The sequence below is a fragment of the Acipenser ruthenus genome, chromosome 38, assembly GCF_902713425.1.
Source record: "Acipenser ruthenus chromosome 38, fAciRut3.2 maternal haplotype, whole genome shotgun sequence".
NCBI lineage: Eukaryota > Metazoa > Chordata > Actinopteri > Acipenseriformes > Acipenseridae > Acipenser > Acipenser ruthenus.
Genome location: NC_081226.1, coordinates 2,626,258 through 2,640,706, shown reverse-complemented (window position 1 = coordinate 2,640,706; position 14,449 = coordinate 2,626,258). Strand labels below are relative to the sequence as shown.

Genomic DNA, 14,449 nt, shown 5'->3' with positions numbered 1-14,449 from the left:
CACAATGCATTACATAGAGATGTATGTTTAGTTGGTCTGAGGAGGACATTTTAATTAAGGCCCCTCTATCGTTATAGCAGTTTTAAAAAGAGTACCAAATATTAAAAAAAAAAAAAACTGTGATAAGAGGCATTTTCATTAAATAATTGTAAACAGTTGAAATCGTTTCTGTTGTTTTGCTCTTTTAAATATAAACCTAGGGTTAGTTTAATACTTTTGTGAAAGAAAGAAGGATAGAAAGTAGAATAGAGAGCTAGAGCATTTTATTTAACTGCATTGTGCCCACAAGCAAAATACAGTATATAACTTAAGGTCATATTTTTACAGAAATGAGTCTGTAATTTACATTTTGTTTTTACTTTACTTTCTGTGTATTTAAATGGGATGACTAAGCTGATTTGTTTGGAAGGGCTCCTGTGCAAATGAACACCTGTTGTTGTTGCAGGCACAAAACCTGCAGATTTGAATTTCTCCATGGCAACGTGTTTGGAGAGTTGACTTAGTGTTTAAAACTGATTGAACCTAAACATGTTGTGAAAATGTATTTACACTGTTTTATGAAAACTATGGAAGCTCATTAGTGCCAGAAAGAAAACAACATATGTATTGTGTTATCCATAATTCTGCGGGAATAAACAAAAATCTGATGTAATCTCCAAAGATTCTGAAATGTCTTCATCTAGACAATGTGGGGAATCTATAAAAAAAAGGCTCGAATATATAATGAAAAGTGTTGAATTTAAATCAAGGGAGGTAATGTTAAAACTTTACAATGCATTAGTGAGACCTCATCTAGAATATTGTGTTCAGTTCTGGTCACCTCGTTACAAAAAGGATATTGCTGCTCTAGAAAGAGTGCAAAGAAGAGCGACCAGAATTATACCAAATTTAAAAGATAGGTCATATGCAGACAGGCCTAAAGAACTGAATCTATTCAGTCTTGAACAAAGAAGACTACGAGGCGATCTGATTCAAGCATTCAAAATCCTAAAAGGTATAGACAATGTCGACCCAGGGGACTTTTTCGACCTGAAAAAAGAAGCAAGGACCAGGGGTCACAAATGGAGATTAGATAAAGGGGCATTCAGAACAGAAAATAGGAGGCACTTTTTTTACACAAAGAATTGTAAGGGTCTGGAACCAACTCCCCATTAATGTTGTTGAAGCTGACACCATGAGATCCTTCAAGAAGCTGCTTGATGAGATTCTGGGATCAATAAGCTACTAACAACCAAACCAGTAAGATGGGCCGAATGACCTCCTCTCATTTGTAAACTTTCTTAAAGAAAGAAGATGTCTTTTTATGACTGATATATTGTTATCCACTTCTAATGTTATGATATTTTACTGGGTAGTGTGGTTAACACCTTACAGTGTTTGGTCATCCATGGTCAACACTTATTATTATTATTATTATTATTATTATTATTATTATTATTATTATTATTATTATTAATACAGTCCAGTAGCATCTCAATGTTACAAGCACGTTGGGAATATGTATGTATATTGTATAAAAAATATACATATTTCAAATAAAACAAACAAGAGTGGTGTTTAATTATGTTAATAAATAAATAATAATTAATATTGTATAATGTGATAATTTGCAAGGAGATCGTTTGTAATGTGATAATTTCTACTGTGATGCTTTGTAACAACTGTAAGTCACCCTGGATAAGGGTGTCTATTAATTAATAATAATGAAGCAGACTATCAAAGTGTTATCATCAATGCAATTATATCACATTATAATATAATGTGATATAATTAACAGCTGATAGCTAATTAAACAAAAATTCACTAATCTCCCCAATCCTGCGTTTCTGTTCACTGTGTACAGCAGGTTTCAAATGTGAAGCCCTTCAATCACTGACTGGAGAGCTGTTTGATGTGGCCAGATAGTTAGTTATAAGCATCTGGTTGGATCCATTGGTGAAGTTTGATTAGCATATTTCAACTATGCCAAAGAAAATAGCGCAAAAAACATGATTTTCTTTTTCAACAGTGAAAACACTTTACACCTCAAAGTAGACGTCGTGTTATTAAGAGATCTGTTTTTCCCTTGTTTGATTATGGCGATACTTTATTTTTACATGCCTCTGTTGAGCAATCAAAAAACTAGGCTTGCATAATGAGCAAAGCAGCAATATTTCTATTAGAATGCCATCTTCAAACCCATCACTGCCAGTTACCTGCTTCTTTAAATTGGATGTCGCTGACTTATAGAAGGAAATTGCATTACACTGGGTACTTTATGTAAAGCTGTAATATTTTTGTTGCCAGGTTACCTAGGCTCGATGTTACAGGTAAAATATACCTAAGTACAGTTTACGATGTAGTCTTACCCTTATTTATCAAGTGCCTTAGATTGGTCCTGTGCTGGCCAATCAGCTTTTAGTTACAGCGCCCCCTATGGCATGGAATAGTATGGACCAGATGGAACACATAGAACAGTGTCTACGTTTATTTTAATGAGTAGGTTTCTAGAATGATCGCAGTGTAAATGTGTCTGATCCCAGATTGAATGTATGATATTGTCTTTTAGAGTGTTGCTGTTTTTAATGATGTAACATGACTGCTGTCTGTTTCTGGTCATCTTGCCAGGACACTCTTGTAAATGAGGCCTCGGTCTCAATGGGTTTATTCCTGTCTAAAGAATGAATAAATAAATAAAAAATAGATATTTTTTTAAAAAGTTTTGAAAGAAGCGCATTCTGTAACATATCATACAAATTACACAATAACTCTCAAATGGCATTTATTTTACCACGTGTGTTGCTAAAGAACTAATAACGAGCCTGAAATAGAGTTTGGTTTTTTGTTTTTGTTTTATTTGCTATGTCTTTAAATGCATTTGAACGTCTCCATGGCAACATATGTTTGAAGAAAATGAAAAGAGATTCACATTTATATTAACATTTTACTCAATAAGGACTGATTTCTTCCTTTAAATATAATTTTCTATATTAGGGTTTAAAACCAATTTCACATTTTACTTTCATAAACTCATTAGTGATTTATTACAGTCAGTGATATAGAATCTAACATTAATCAAACTATAATGCAATAAACTCAACAGCAGTGATTATGCACTGGGAGTGGCTATCATTAGTTCCTGCATGAAGTCAATGGGAGTTTCCTATTCCTCCCCATCCTACTACACATATTATCACTTCAAACGCTGCCCTATTGTGTTGCGTTTCAAACCGGAGAGGAGAAAACTTCTTTGAACGGTAAAGTACTGACTATCTATTAAAAACCTGCTGTTTTTTCCAAGCTTATGGACAATAGACTTTTTATACTTCGATTGTTAATTGTTGTAATTAATGTTTGATATGATAGTTACATTTTTTTAAGCGCTTTCGGATGCCTTGCCATGAAAGGCGCTATATAAAAAAAATACATTGATTTCCTATAGTTTTTGTATTGATTTTAATGGAAATATATATATTTAAGCGTACAATTGATAATATGCTTCAATACTTATTTTCAGACGGATTATGTTCGGTCAGATTTATACAATTACATGTTAAAGCTATCGGCTGAAGTCTAATGTGTTTAAAGTTTCATTCTCATTCTTATCGACTTAAACATTTATAAGTGAGAGGACGTGTGGATATTAGCTGATGACGTTTTGTTTAATGTAAAAGGCACACTTAAATACTTAGATTATATATATTTTAAGGTGATGTGTACATGTAATTAATTCTGTCAAACTCATAAATTATCGGCTGTTATAATCTGTGGTGTGTTCTGAATGTGAGCTCTTTTTTTATTACAGTAGGGAGATATATGGCAGTATAACTCTATTTTGGTTTTGATTGTAACGGAACACAAAAACGTATATCATGCAATTTTTTTTTTTAACAAGGATATGTTACTTACAATAATTCTTAGTATAATATGAATACTTTACATGGGATTTCGGTGTTTCTCTAGCTAGGATTGTTATACTGTGGAATCCAGTGTTATGTGTTAAAAATACAGAGCTGTGAATATGATATATTATATTATATTACTGCTACCTGTATGATTAAGAAGTGGTTAGAAAAATATATATTTGACGCTATACATAAATGTGCTGTATTCATGACCTATATACATATGTTTGGGTTCAAAATATATTTAAAATGTAAAAAGTGGACACAATAATAATGAATATTATGTTATTACTAATCACAATGCATTACATAGAGATGTATGTTTAGTTGGTCTGAGGAGGACATTTTAATTAAGGCCCCTCTATCGTTATAGCAGTTTTAAAAAGAGTACCAAATATTAAAAAAAAAAAAACTGTGATAAGAGGCATTTTCATTAAATAATTGTAAACAGTTGAAATCGTTTCTGTTGTTTTGCTCTTTTAAATATAAACCTAGGGTTAGTTTAATACTTTTGTGAAAGAAAGAAGGATAGAAAGTAGAATAGAGAGCTAGAGCATTTTATTTAACTGCATTGTGCCCACAAGCAAAATACAGTATATAACTTAAGGTCATATTTTTACAGAAATGAGTCTGAAATTTACATTTGTTTTTACTTTACTTTCTGTGTATTTAAATGGGATGACTAAGCTGATTTGTTTGGAAGGGCTCCTGTGCAAATGAACACCTGTTGTTGTTGCAGGCACAAAACCTGCAGATTTGAATGTCTTCATGGCAATGTGTTTGGAGAGTTGACTTAGTGTTTAAAACTGATTGAACCTAAAAATGTTGTGAAAATGTATTTACACTGTTTTATGAAAACTATGGAAGCTCATTAGTGCCAGAAAGAAAACAACATATGTATTGTGTTATCCATAATTCTGCGGGAATAAACAAAAATCGGATGTAATCTCCAAAGATTCTGAAATGTCTTCATCTAGACAATGTGGGGAATCTATAAAAAAAGGCTCGAATATATAATGAAAAGTGTTGAATTTAAATCAAGGGAGGTAATGTTAAAACTTTACAATGCATTAGTGAGACCTCATCTAGAATATTGTGTTCAGTTCTGGTCACCTCGTTACAAAAAGGATATTGCTGCTCTAGAAAGAGTGCAAAGAAGAGCGACCAGAATTATACCAAATTTAAAAGATAGGTCATATGCAGACAGACCTAAAGAACTGAATCTATTCAGTCTTGAACAAAGAAGACTACGAGGCGATCTGATTCAAGCATTCAAAATCCTAAAAGGTATAGACAATGTCGACCCAGGGGACTTTTTCGACCTGAAAAAAGAAGCAAGGACCAGGGGTCACAAATGGAGATTAGATAAAGTCCAGTAGCATCTCAATGTTACAAGCACATTGGGAATATGTATGTATATTGTATAAAAAATATACATATTTCATATAAAACAAACAAGAGTGTTGTTTAATTATACTGCATATCTTCTTCCATTTCAGAAACAATCTGAAAAAACAACGATGTGGAGGCTGTTTCTCTTCCTTGTGGCTGGTAAGATATACTTTGTCAGTTCAAATTCCCAATTGTTGTGTGAGAGGCTTTTTAACCTATCAACAGGTTTGCTATTTTTGCAAGGTGGTTTTTAATTGGGTAATGAGTTAGGTGCACTTTCTCAAATTTCTGTAAATCCAAACTTATTTATTTGGCAGACGCCTTTATCCAAGACGACTTACAGGTGTTACAGGGCAGTACAGGGTTACAATACAAGGTCAGTATTTAAATACAGTGCAGTTTACAGTAAATGCAAATTATAATACTAAAATACAATATGAAATAAGATGCAACAAGTTAGGATTACAACAATTGAGATCTACACTGGCATAATAGTGCTGTTTGGCTTAAGCAACACACATGTATTCCATCTGCTGTATAGGAAATAGTTTAGGAGATTTTATTTCCCACAAAAAGTACAGATCAGCGAGACTTCCCTTCACGATGCATTGCTAATGTGTCCAACCACGCTCTGCTCGACCCTCTCCAATCTGGCTTCTGCTCTGCTCACTCCACTGAAACCGCCCTCCTGTCTGTCACCAACTCACTAAAGTCTGCCCGAGCTGCCTCTCTCTCCTCTGTCCTAATTCTCCTCGACTTCTCTGCTGCCTTTGACACTGTTGATCACTCTATTCTACTATCATCTCTCGATGACCTGGGAATCTCTGGCACTGCTCTGGCCTGGTTCTCCTCCTACCACTCCAACCGCACTTACCAGGTAACCTGGCGTGGAGCAACCTCCACACCTCGCCCTCTCTCAACAGGAGTCCCCCAAGGGTCAGTCTTGGGTCCTCTCCTGTTCTCTCTGTACACCCGCTCCCTGGGCCCCATCACATCCTATGGTTTCTCATACCATTTCTATGCTGATGATGCTCAGATTTTCCTCTCCTTCCCCACCTCTGACTCCACCATTCCCTCCTGTATCTCTACCTGTCTGTCTGCTATTTCCTCCTGGGACACTTATCACCCTTCCTTAAATGCGCTTTACTTGCTCTCTTATCTGCCCCCTATTTTACTGCATTTAATCCTGTACTTCAGAGTACTGTAATCTGCCAAGTGTTTAATCTGTAGTATTTTGTATTTAATCATATCCTGATGTAACTATCACTGACACTGTTATCTGCTGTATAATTGAATCGTATTTTGTCACACTTGTACTTGCTTGAACCAAAGTCATTGTATTTATCTTGCTCTTAATTGTATTATTACTTGTACTGTGATATTTGAAATGTATTTGCTTATGATTGTAAGTCACCCTGGATAAGTGTGTCTGCTAAGAAATAATAATAATAATAATAATAATAATAATAATAATAATAATAATAATAATAATAATAATAATGTTTGTTTAGATGTGTGTTTATCATTCATTCTTAATGTACTGATTGAATTTAGGAGTTTGAGAATAGGGAATTGCTAAACTTTTACCAGTAAACAAAACCAAAGTGTCTAAATGTTAAATGTGTCACCCCCTTTTAAAGTATCTAAGGGCTGTCACTGTGTTTTTTGTAGCCTTTGCCTCGTTTGGGAGTCTCGCTGGCTGTCCTAACAGAAGATACCACATTGTCACTGTTGACATGGACTGGTATACAGCTTTGCAACACTGCAAAAGTCTGAACATGGAGCTGGTGAGCATTCTGAATGCAGAGGAGCAAGAGGCCGTATTTCGCATCTATTCTCGTGTCGGCTCTGATATGTGGATTGGGTTGAAAAAAGACTTCCAAAGCAATTTCAAATGGTCCTCAAATGACCTCCCTAGCTATCAGAAATGGGCATCAGGGCAACCAGATAACTCTAAGCACTGTGGCACCATGACATCATCTGGAGAGTGGAAAACCTTGACCTGTACAGATAATAAAAATTTCATTTGTGTTGCAGGTAAGGACATCACAAATGATTGAATGATTTTGTAAAGTCAGCTAAATAAACTTACAGCTATCAGCTGTGTTTGCCAATAGATTTAAAATCAACAGAGGGCACTGTAAATGCATGCTGCAATTGAAAGGCGATACTGAATATAAAGGTTTTGGTGAGCAAAAGGAAGAGTGAGGGGATTTAAACTTGAGGCACCGGGTCATGAACTGACTTAGGGAATGAGGGGGGTGTTGAAGTTCATTGAAATATGTTAGAAAGGGCTTTGATGCTGTGTAGAAGTTCCCAGTGCATCCCCGGAGTGTACCTTTTTTTTCAAATTTGAGGAATAGCATGACAGCCCTTATTGTTAATTAGTAATTTGGAAGATGCTTTTATCCAAAGCAATTTACAGAGACTAGGAGGAGAACTATGCATCACAACTGCTGCTGCAGAGTCACTTACAATAGGACAATGTTTGTTTGACGTCTCATCCGAAAGACGGAGCACATGAGGTGAAGTGACTTGCTCAGGGTCACACACAGTTAGTGACTGAGCTGGGATTAAACCAGCAACATCCTGGTTCCTAATCCAGAGGGTGCAGCATTCAGCCAAGTAGAATAAGTTGATTTAAAAACAAATGTCTGCTCTGGGGTTGTGTTTTACAACATTAAGCCTTATTATTATTATTATTATTATTATTATTATTATTATTATTATTATTATTATCATTTTTATTATTTCCAGGACCATCTGCACTGTGTGATCAGAGGGAATATGTCTTAGTTAACACACCTTTAAACCAGCAGGCAGCCTTATCCTACTGCAGACAATATCACACTGACTTGGTGAGCATCACCAGCAAAGACGTCTTTCTAGACATCGAACAGCTGACAACCAAAAACACTGAGCAGGACCACTGGATCGGACTGAGAAAGAATACATCCACCGGTTCCTGGTTCTGGGAGAATGGGGAAACTTTCAACTATACATATTGGAAATCAGACGAACCGAAAAACGAATTGTGCACTATATTAAAAACCAATGGAAATGATTTTGAGAACTGGATCGTGAATAATTGTGACAATCAGAAATCCTTTATCTGTTATAAAGGTACAGTCAACCTTTTGTAACGTTACCAACATCAATGACATATTAAAGGAGTGCAAGGCTTTTTACCTCGTATACTGTTGTAGTCTAAAGTTTACATACCCCAATGGAAAATATAGGAACAATCTTTTGCAGCAAAAGTTTTGCTTTAGTGTATGAGGAAAAAAAGTTACAAGAAATAGAAGTCTACAATTATTCATTTCAGCAATTTATTTGCAGAACATGCTAATTCAATAGTATTCATACCCTGACAAGGAAAATGCCTTTAGCAATAATAACCTCTTTTAAACGATTAGGATATTTGCCAATGATCTTTTGGCATGATTCTTTAGTGATTTCTGACCATTCTTCAACGCAAAATTGTTCCAGGTCATTTTAATTCTGAGGACTTCTCTTGTGCACAGCCTTCTTAACTCATACCAAAGATTCTCAATCGGATTTAGATCAGCACTTTGACTAGGCCATTACAGAACCTTGATTTTATTCTTCTTTAACCATTCTGAAGTAGATTTTGATATGAGCTTTTGATCGTTGTCGTGTTGGAATGTTCTGTTGTGCTTTAAACTAAGTTTTGTAGTGGAGGGTTTCAGATGATTAGCCAATATCTTTTGGTATGCTGTGGAATCCATTTTCCATGTATTAGAACTAAATTTCCTGTTCCATTAGAGGAAAAACAGCCCCATAGAAGGATATTACCACCTCCATGCTTGACAGTAGGTAGAGTGATCTTTTCTTTGTATGCTTCATCAGAATTTTCTCCAAATGTAACGACTATCAGCGTGACCAAATAGCTTGATTTTTGTTTCATCACTCCATAAAACCTTTCACCAGAACTCATATCCATCATTCAAATGCTGTTTTGCAAACTTTAAGTGATTGAACTTGTGACATTTTCCTAAGAGTGGCTTTTTCCTTGGCCTGCAACCATTGAGACCATTGTTTAGCAAAATGACTTCACTGAATATTCATTTTATTTCTCTGTTTCTAGACAACTCCACTGCTGTTGAATCCTCTTCTCAGAGCTCCAGTACTGCAAAGACACCAGGCAACATCTCGGCTCCAGTGACACCATTCTTTCAGGCATCAACAGAAACAGAGAGTTAGTATGAACAAATATCCTCTGTATTATTATTATTATTATTATTATTATTATTATTATTATTATTATTATTATTATTATTATTATTATCATCATCATTATTATTATTATTTATGAAAGGAGCCATTTATCCGTCTAAAGCCAGGTTCACACCTGAGCGTTCAGTTGCGCTACCCAATTGCTCCTGAAATCGCGCAACTCAGTTGTGAGCAATTGCTGTGTCCACATCTGAGCAATTACTTGAGCAACAAGGTTCCCGCGTCTACAAGTTTCATTTTTTTATGATAACTGAAGTGAATACTTCACTGAATACTCCTTTTATTTCTCTGTTTCTAGACAACTCCACTGCTGTTGAATCCTCCTCTCAGAGCTCCAGTACTGCAAAGACACCAGGCAACACCTTGGCTCCAGTGACACCATTCTATCAGGCACCAACAGAAACAGAGAGTTAGTATGAACAAATATCCTCTGTTTTTATTATTGTCTGCGTTGTAAAACGCAGACATTGTTTTCTCTCGGTTTCTTTATTATTATTATTATTCCAGTTTCCAACAAAATTCCGCATGCATCTCCTCCTAGAGCTTTGAACTGATCAACTTAAAACTTTGCACAACTACTGCACTCTATCTCACTTGAGTTGCTATTACTTTTGGTGCCGATCGGACTGGTGGATTTGGGGGTAACAGGTCATGACCCCCAAAAATTAAATGGCTTATAACTCCTTTTAGAAGCAAGACAGGGTCATAGTTTCAATTGAACATGTATAGAAATGCATTGGTTCTCTAAAAGTCAACGTGGGATTCGTTGACCTTTGACCTTCCCAGAGCTAGATATGGACATTTATCTGTTTCAAGAATGACAGCTAAAAACTGGACAGCTCCTACTCCTACAGTTTTCAACCAATCAACTCGATTCTTTCGCTCAGCTCTTCCAAAATGTTTGAATTTGGTTGGTATTAATTTTTGTAGTGATCAGATTTGAAATGTGGGCGCAGTGCCCAGAAAAATGCCACATTCCAACTTTCTCTGTCTGCCCTCTGGTGGCCAAATCTTCTAACTGCAGATTTGACAGTATAATGCTCCTTAAACACTGCAGATAGTCATGTTAACTATAGAACCTGTCTAGAAAACCAAGTATGCCATATCCACAAATGACCATGGCCTGTCGTGTTTTACAACGCAGACGAAGTTTCTCCAGAAACTTCCATTCTAGTTATTATTATTATTTATGAAAGGGGCCATTTATCCGTCTAAGTGCCTGAATTAAACAAACAGTTTAAACATTTCATCCACATCTGGGGTGAGCAGGTTTCTCTGTGCTTTAATATATATATATATATATATATATATATATATATATATATATATATATATATATATATATTTTTAGTAGCAAAAAGCTCTAATGAATTGTTAGGATTGCCGGAAGGAAAGCAATAGCGTCCATCCATTTGGTTTTGTAAACAAATGAATGTGACCTTAGCTGCAAGGCTTGCTGGGAAAGAACCGCCAGCATTCGAGGAAAACTTGCATTGCCTGGACACAGAGTTCTTTCACTCGACTCGGGTAGACTATCAATGGGGCTTCAGGAGGAATGGGGGAGAACCCGGTTCAGCTCGGATTGGCGGTCAATCTGTGCTCATGGAAACTAGGCATTATTAACAGTGTTGTTTCAGGTGTTTCTATTTTTGCCCCCTGGCTAATTCTTTATCTTTCTTTCTTTCTTTCTTTCTTTCTTTCTTTCTTTCTTTCTTTCTTTCTTTCTAGATGCTGTTCAAACCACCAATCAGAGTGCCGACGTTTCCGTGACAATAGAACACACATCATCTCAGACACCAACAGAAAGTTAGTATGAAGAACTTAAACTCTTAACATCACTTCAAATGGACTTTGCATTATAGTAAACATAACTATGTGTATTTTTAACAGATATTTCAGTTCCTGAGGAGCTCCACCTGATCTCTGACAGTATGGTCTGGCCGGAGGCTTGGCAGTACTGCAGGGATCACTACACTGACCTAGTGAGCCTCACAAGCCTGGCTGTACAGAACAGAGTGTCGGAGCTCGTCAGGAACAGCACTGCGTCGCGATTCTGGACCGGCCTGCACAGGACCGTTGTGTATGATAAATGGTACTGGGTTGCTGGTAACGATAAGAGGGCCCCCCTAAACTACACTAACTGGGCCCCTGGGGAGCCCAACAATCCTTACTATGAGCACTGTGGGGAGATGGTGCTGAGGGAGGATGGGGGGGCTGAGTGGAATGATCTGTGCTGCTATGAAAAGCTCCCCTTTATCTGTTTCAAAGGTAAATCTATCCACTCTTCAACAAATATGAAGTCAGTTCTTTATGTTTCAATGCAGAATTGTTTTTATATACATTATATAGATTCTTACTTTACTGTACACAGGGCAATGCTAGTGTGACAACCCAATACAACTATACCCAGTATTCAAGGAAAATTATGGTCAGGCAAATGACTTTATTTGCAAATAGTATTTTGGATTTTAAATGTTTGATAAATGTCAGAAACAAAGGTGGAAAAATTGTTCTTCATAGAAATGTTGATTTTATTAATTGATTTAGAAAAAAAAGAAAACCTGAATTTTAAGAAGCCAAAAGGGATTCTTTGTTTGAACACAAAGACACCTGCTGGGGTTTAGTGTCTTTAGTACACAATATGGTCAATTCCAGTTACTCTTTGTGACAATGATCATGTTGTGATGCCACCAAACCCTCTTGCGCAATTTCTAGAATGAACAAGTTATTTAACTACTTTCATTATTGTAAGTTTAAAATTCCTTTTGCTTTTTTTAAATTAACACAGTCTTATATTCTCTTTACTTTGTCAACTGCCATAGGCACATGTAACCAAGGCTACAGTAGATCAGCTAGATCTTTTCTCTTTATCTGATCCAGCCTGTGTTACATATATAGATAGATAGATAGATATATCTATGGCAGGAAACTAGAACTGCAGAGCGGCTCCTGAACTCAGATGGAAGCACCTTAATACAGACTCATCATAAAATAAAACAGAAGCAGTATTTCGAGTCCTTGCACTAAGAGTCACCCATAATGAATGCACAAAGGTGAGGAGCAATTCAATGAGTGGATCCTAAAGGGAAACTGTCTTCTGTTCACTTTCAGAGCTCTAACTGATGAGGCGGCTGCTCTCCAAGTTGAAGAGTCTTCCAACGGAGAGAGTCCGACTGGATGATATTAACATAATATTTGGGAATTTATTTTAGAATTGATGCTCTCCTGAAATGTAAAACCACCTAAACTCATATTTAGGTCTTATTATTATTATTATTATTATTATTATTATTATTAGTAGTAGTAGTAGTAGTATTATTATTATTATTATTATTATTATTATTATTATTATTATTATTATTATTATTGTAATATATACCGTCTCTTGGTTTCCCATTTTAAATGTCTTGTATGATTCAGTTCAGGAAAATGCAGATGTTTTAATTGTAGCCAACCTTCAGCATGAAGGGGTGTTACTACAGAACTGTATCTGTTGTGTGTCTGTATGCCCATTGCTAATACTGACAGCCCTGAATCTTGCCATCTAAACTACAGTACTGTGCACATTTATTAGAACACACCATTGCTTCTAGTAGATTTGTTGTGCTTATGAAATCAAACCACAGTAACTGACCATCTTGGGAAATTGTCAAAATAGGCAAATTAGTGATTGTGTTGTAGATAACATCTTGTTTATTTATGAGTTGCGAAACTTTTTTGAAACTGATGAAGCCTGATTTTAAAGGAAGCATTTAATTAAGCAAAGTGGTGGTTCTAGCAGGGAACTCATTTTAACCCTTAGATCACGTAAACATCATGCATATTTTAGGTGCTTCCAATACCAGATCAAAATCGTCAATCAAATAGCTAGTATCTTATTTGTCGTTCAATAAACAATACATCCAGTGATCGAAAAGGAAAGGATTTCTATCTTACCTCAATCTATTACATCACTGCTGTGCACTAGAGTTCGCCTCTTCCTCCTCAGCCTCCACCTGCTTTTTGGCTTCGTCTAACGGGGGAGGGCAGCTATCCTGCCCCCCTGCCCATGGCTTCCCTGCGGTCAACCTCTCCACTTATCTGTGAGATCATTTATGGGCAGGGGTTCCTCAAAAGGCGAGGCCAAAGGTAGTGTAACAATATGTATAATGTAGTAGTGTTGTCTAGTCTGAGCTTTAATAAATAATCTATTGCATGAGTTTCCTGACTGTAGCTGTTTTTTACACAACCGACTCATCATATTAGATATAAAAGTGTGGATATTTAAACTGTCTGAGTTGTGTTTGGTGCCCCTGAGCTCTGGAGGTTATATAGAGCTGTTTACTTCATTCTTTTACAGCAGTTAGTCACTCCTAATTGTTGGGTCCTCTTACGCACTGACTGTCCGTCTATCTGCCGTGGTGCACCAATCTTCACCAAACTTACATTTCTAGCCTCTTATAGACTTTTGGATTGCATCTGGCTATAATACGAGAAAATCAATTGCATACAAATATCTTGAATCTTTCAGGTAGGGCTCAATTATCATGCGATTATGAGGACCCTCTCTACGTGCGTGCACTGATTCATCGTGTTCATGTGACAAAATAAGAAACACACAACTTGAAACTGCTTCAGTGCAGTCAGAATGTCTGTATCAAACCCTACCTGAAGTGATGCAAACAAACTGGCAAGTCAACAGAGCAGGGTGCACAAAGCTAAACTATGGAACAATGTAGCTATTTAACCATAAATGACATATAGTTTAACACATCTTCCTTAAAATATATAGACTGAAGTAAACACTTTGAGAATATGTGTGGTGTGGGTGCAGGGTAAATTTATTATATTTTTTTCTTAGGACTGTATAGATGAAATTAAATTCCCATTTCCGTTGTCTTGGTTTTCAATAAAGGAGCTTCTGAGCATCAATAGAA

At 36.1% G+C, this 14,449-nt stretch overlaps 1 protein-coding gene across 2 annotated transcripts; it reads left to right on the top strand.

The window, feature by feature from the left end:
• The first annotated feature begins 3,187 nt into the window (after positions 1-3,187).
• Positions 3,188-14,449, top strand: LOC117971189 (macrophage mannose receptor 1-like). 2 transcript variants are annotated; one of them, XM_059009386.1, is made up of 9 exons: positions 3,188-3,236; positions 5,384-5,435; positions 6,948-7,313; positions 8,034-8,399; positions 9,385-9,495; positions 9,832-9,942; positions 11,262-11,339; positions 11,424-11,801; positions 12,645-14,449. In XM_059009386.1, the coding sequence occupies exons 2-9, from the start codon at positions 5,405-5,407 to the stop codon at positions 12,650-12,652; spliced, it is 1,449 nt and encodes a 482-aa protein (XP_058865369.1). In that variant the 5' UTR covers positions 3,188-3,236; positions 5,384-5,404; the 3' UTR covers positions 12,653-14,449. The 2 variants fall into 2 exon arrangements, with proteins under 2 accessions (XP_058865369.1, XP_058865370.1); XM_059009387.1 differs by lacking the exon at positions 8,034-8,399.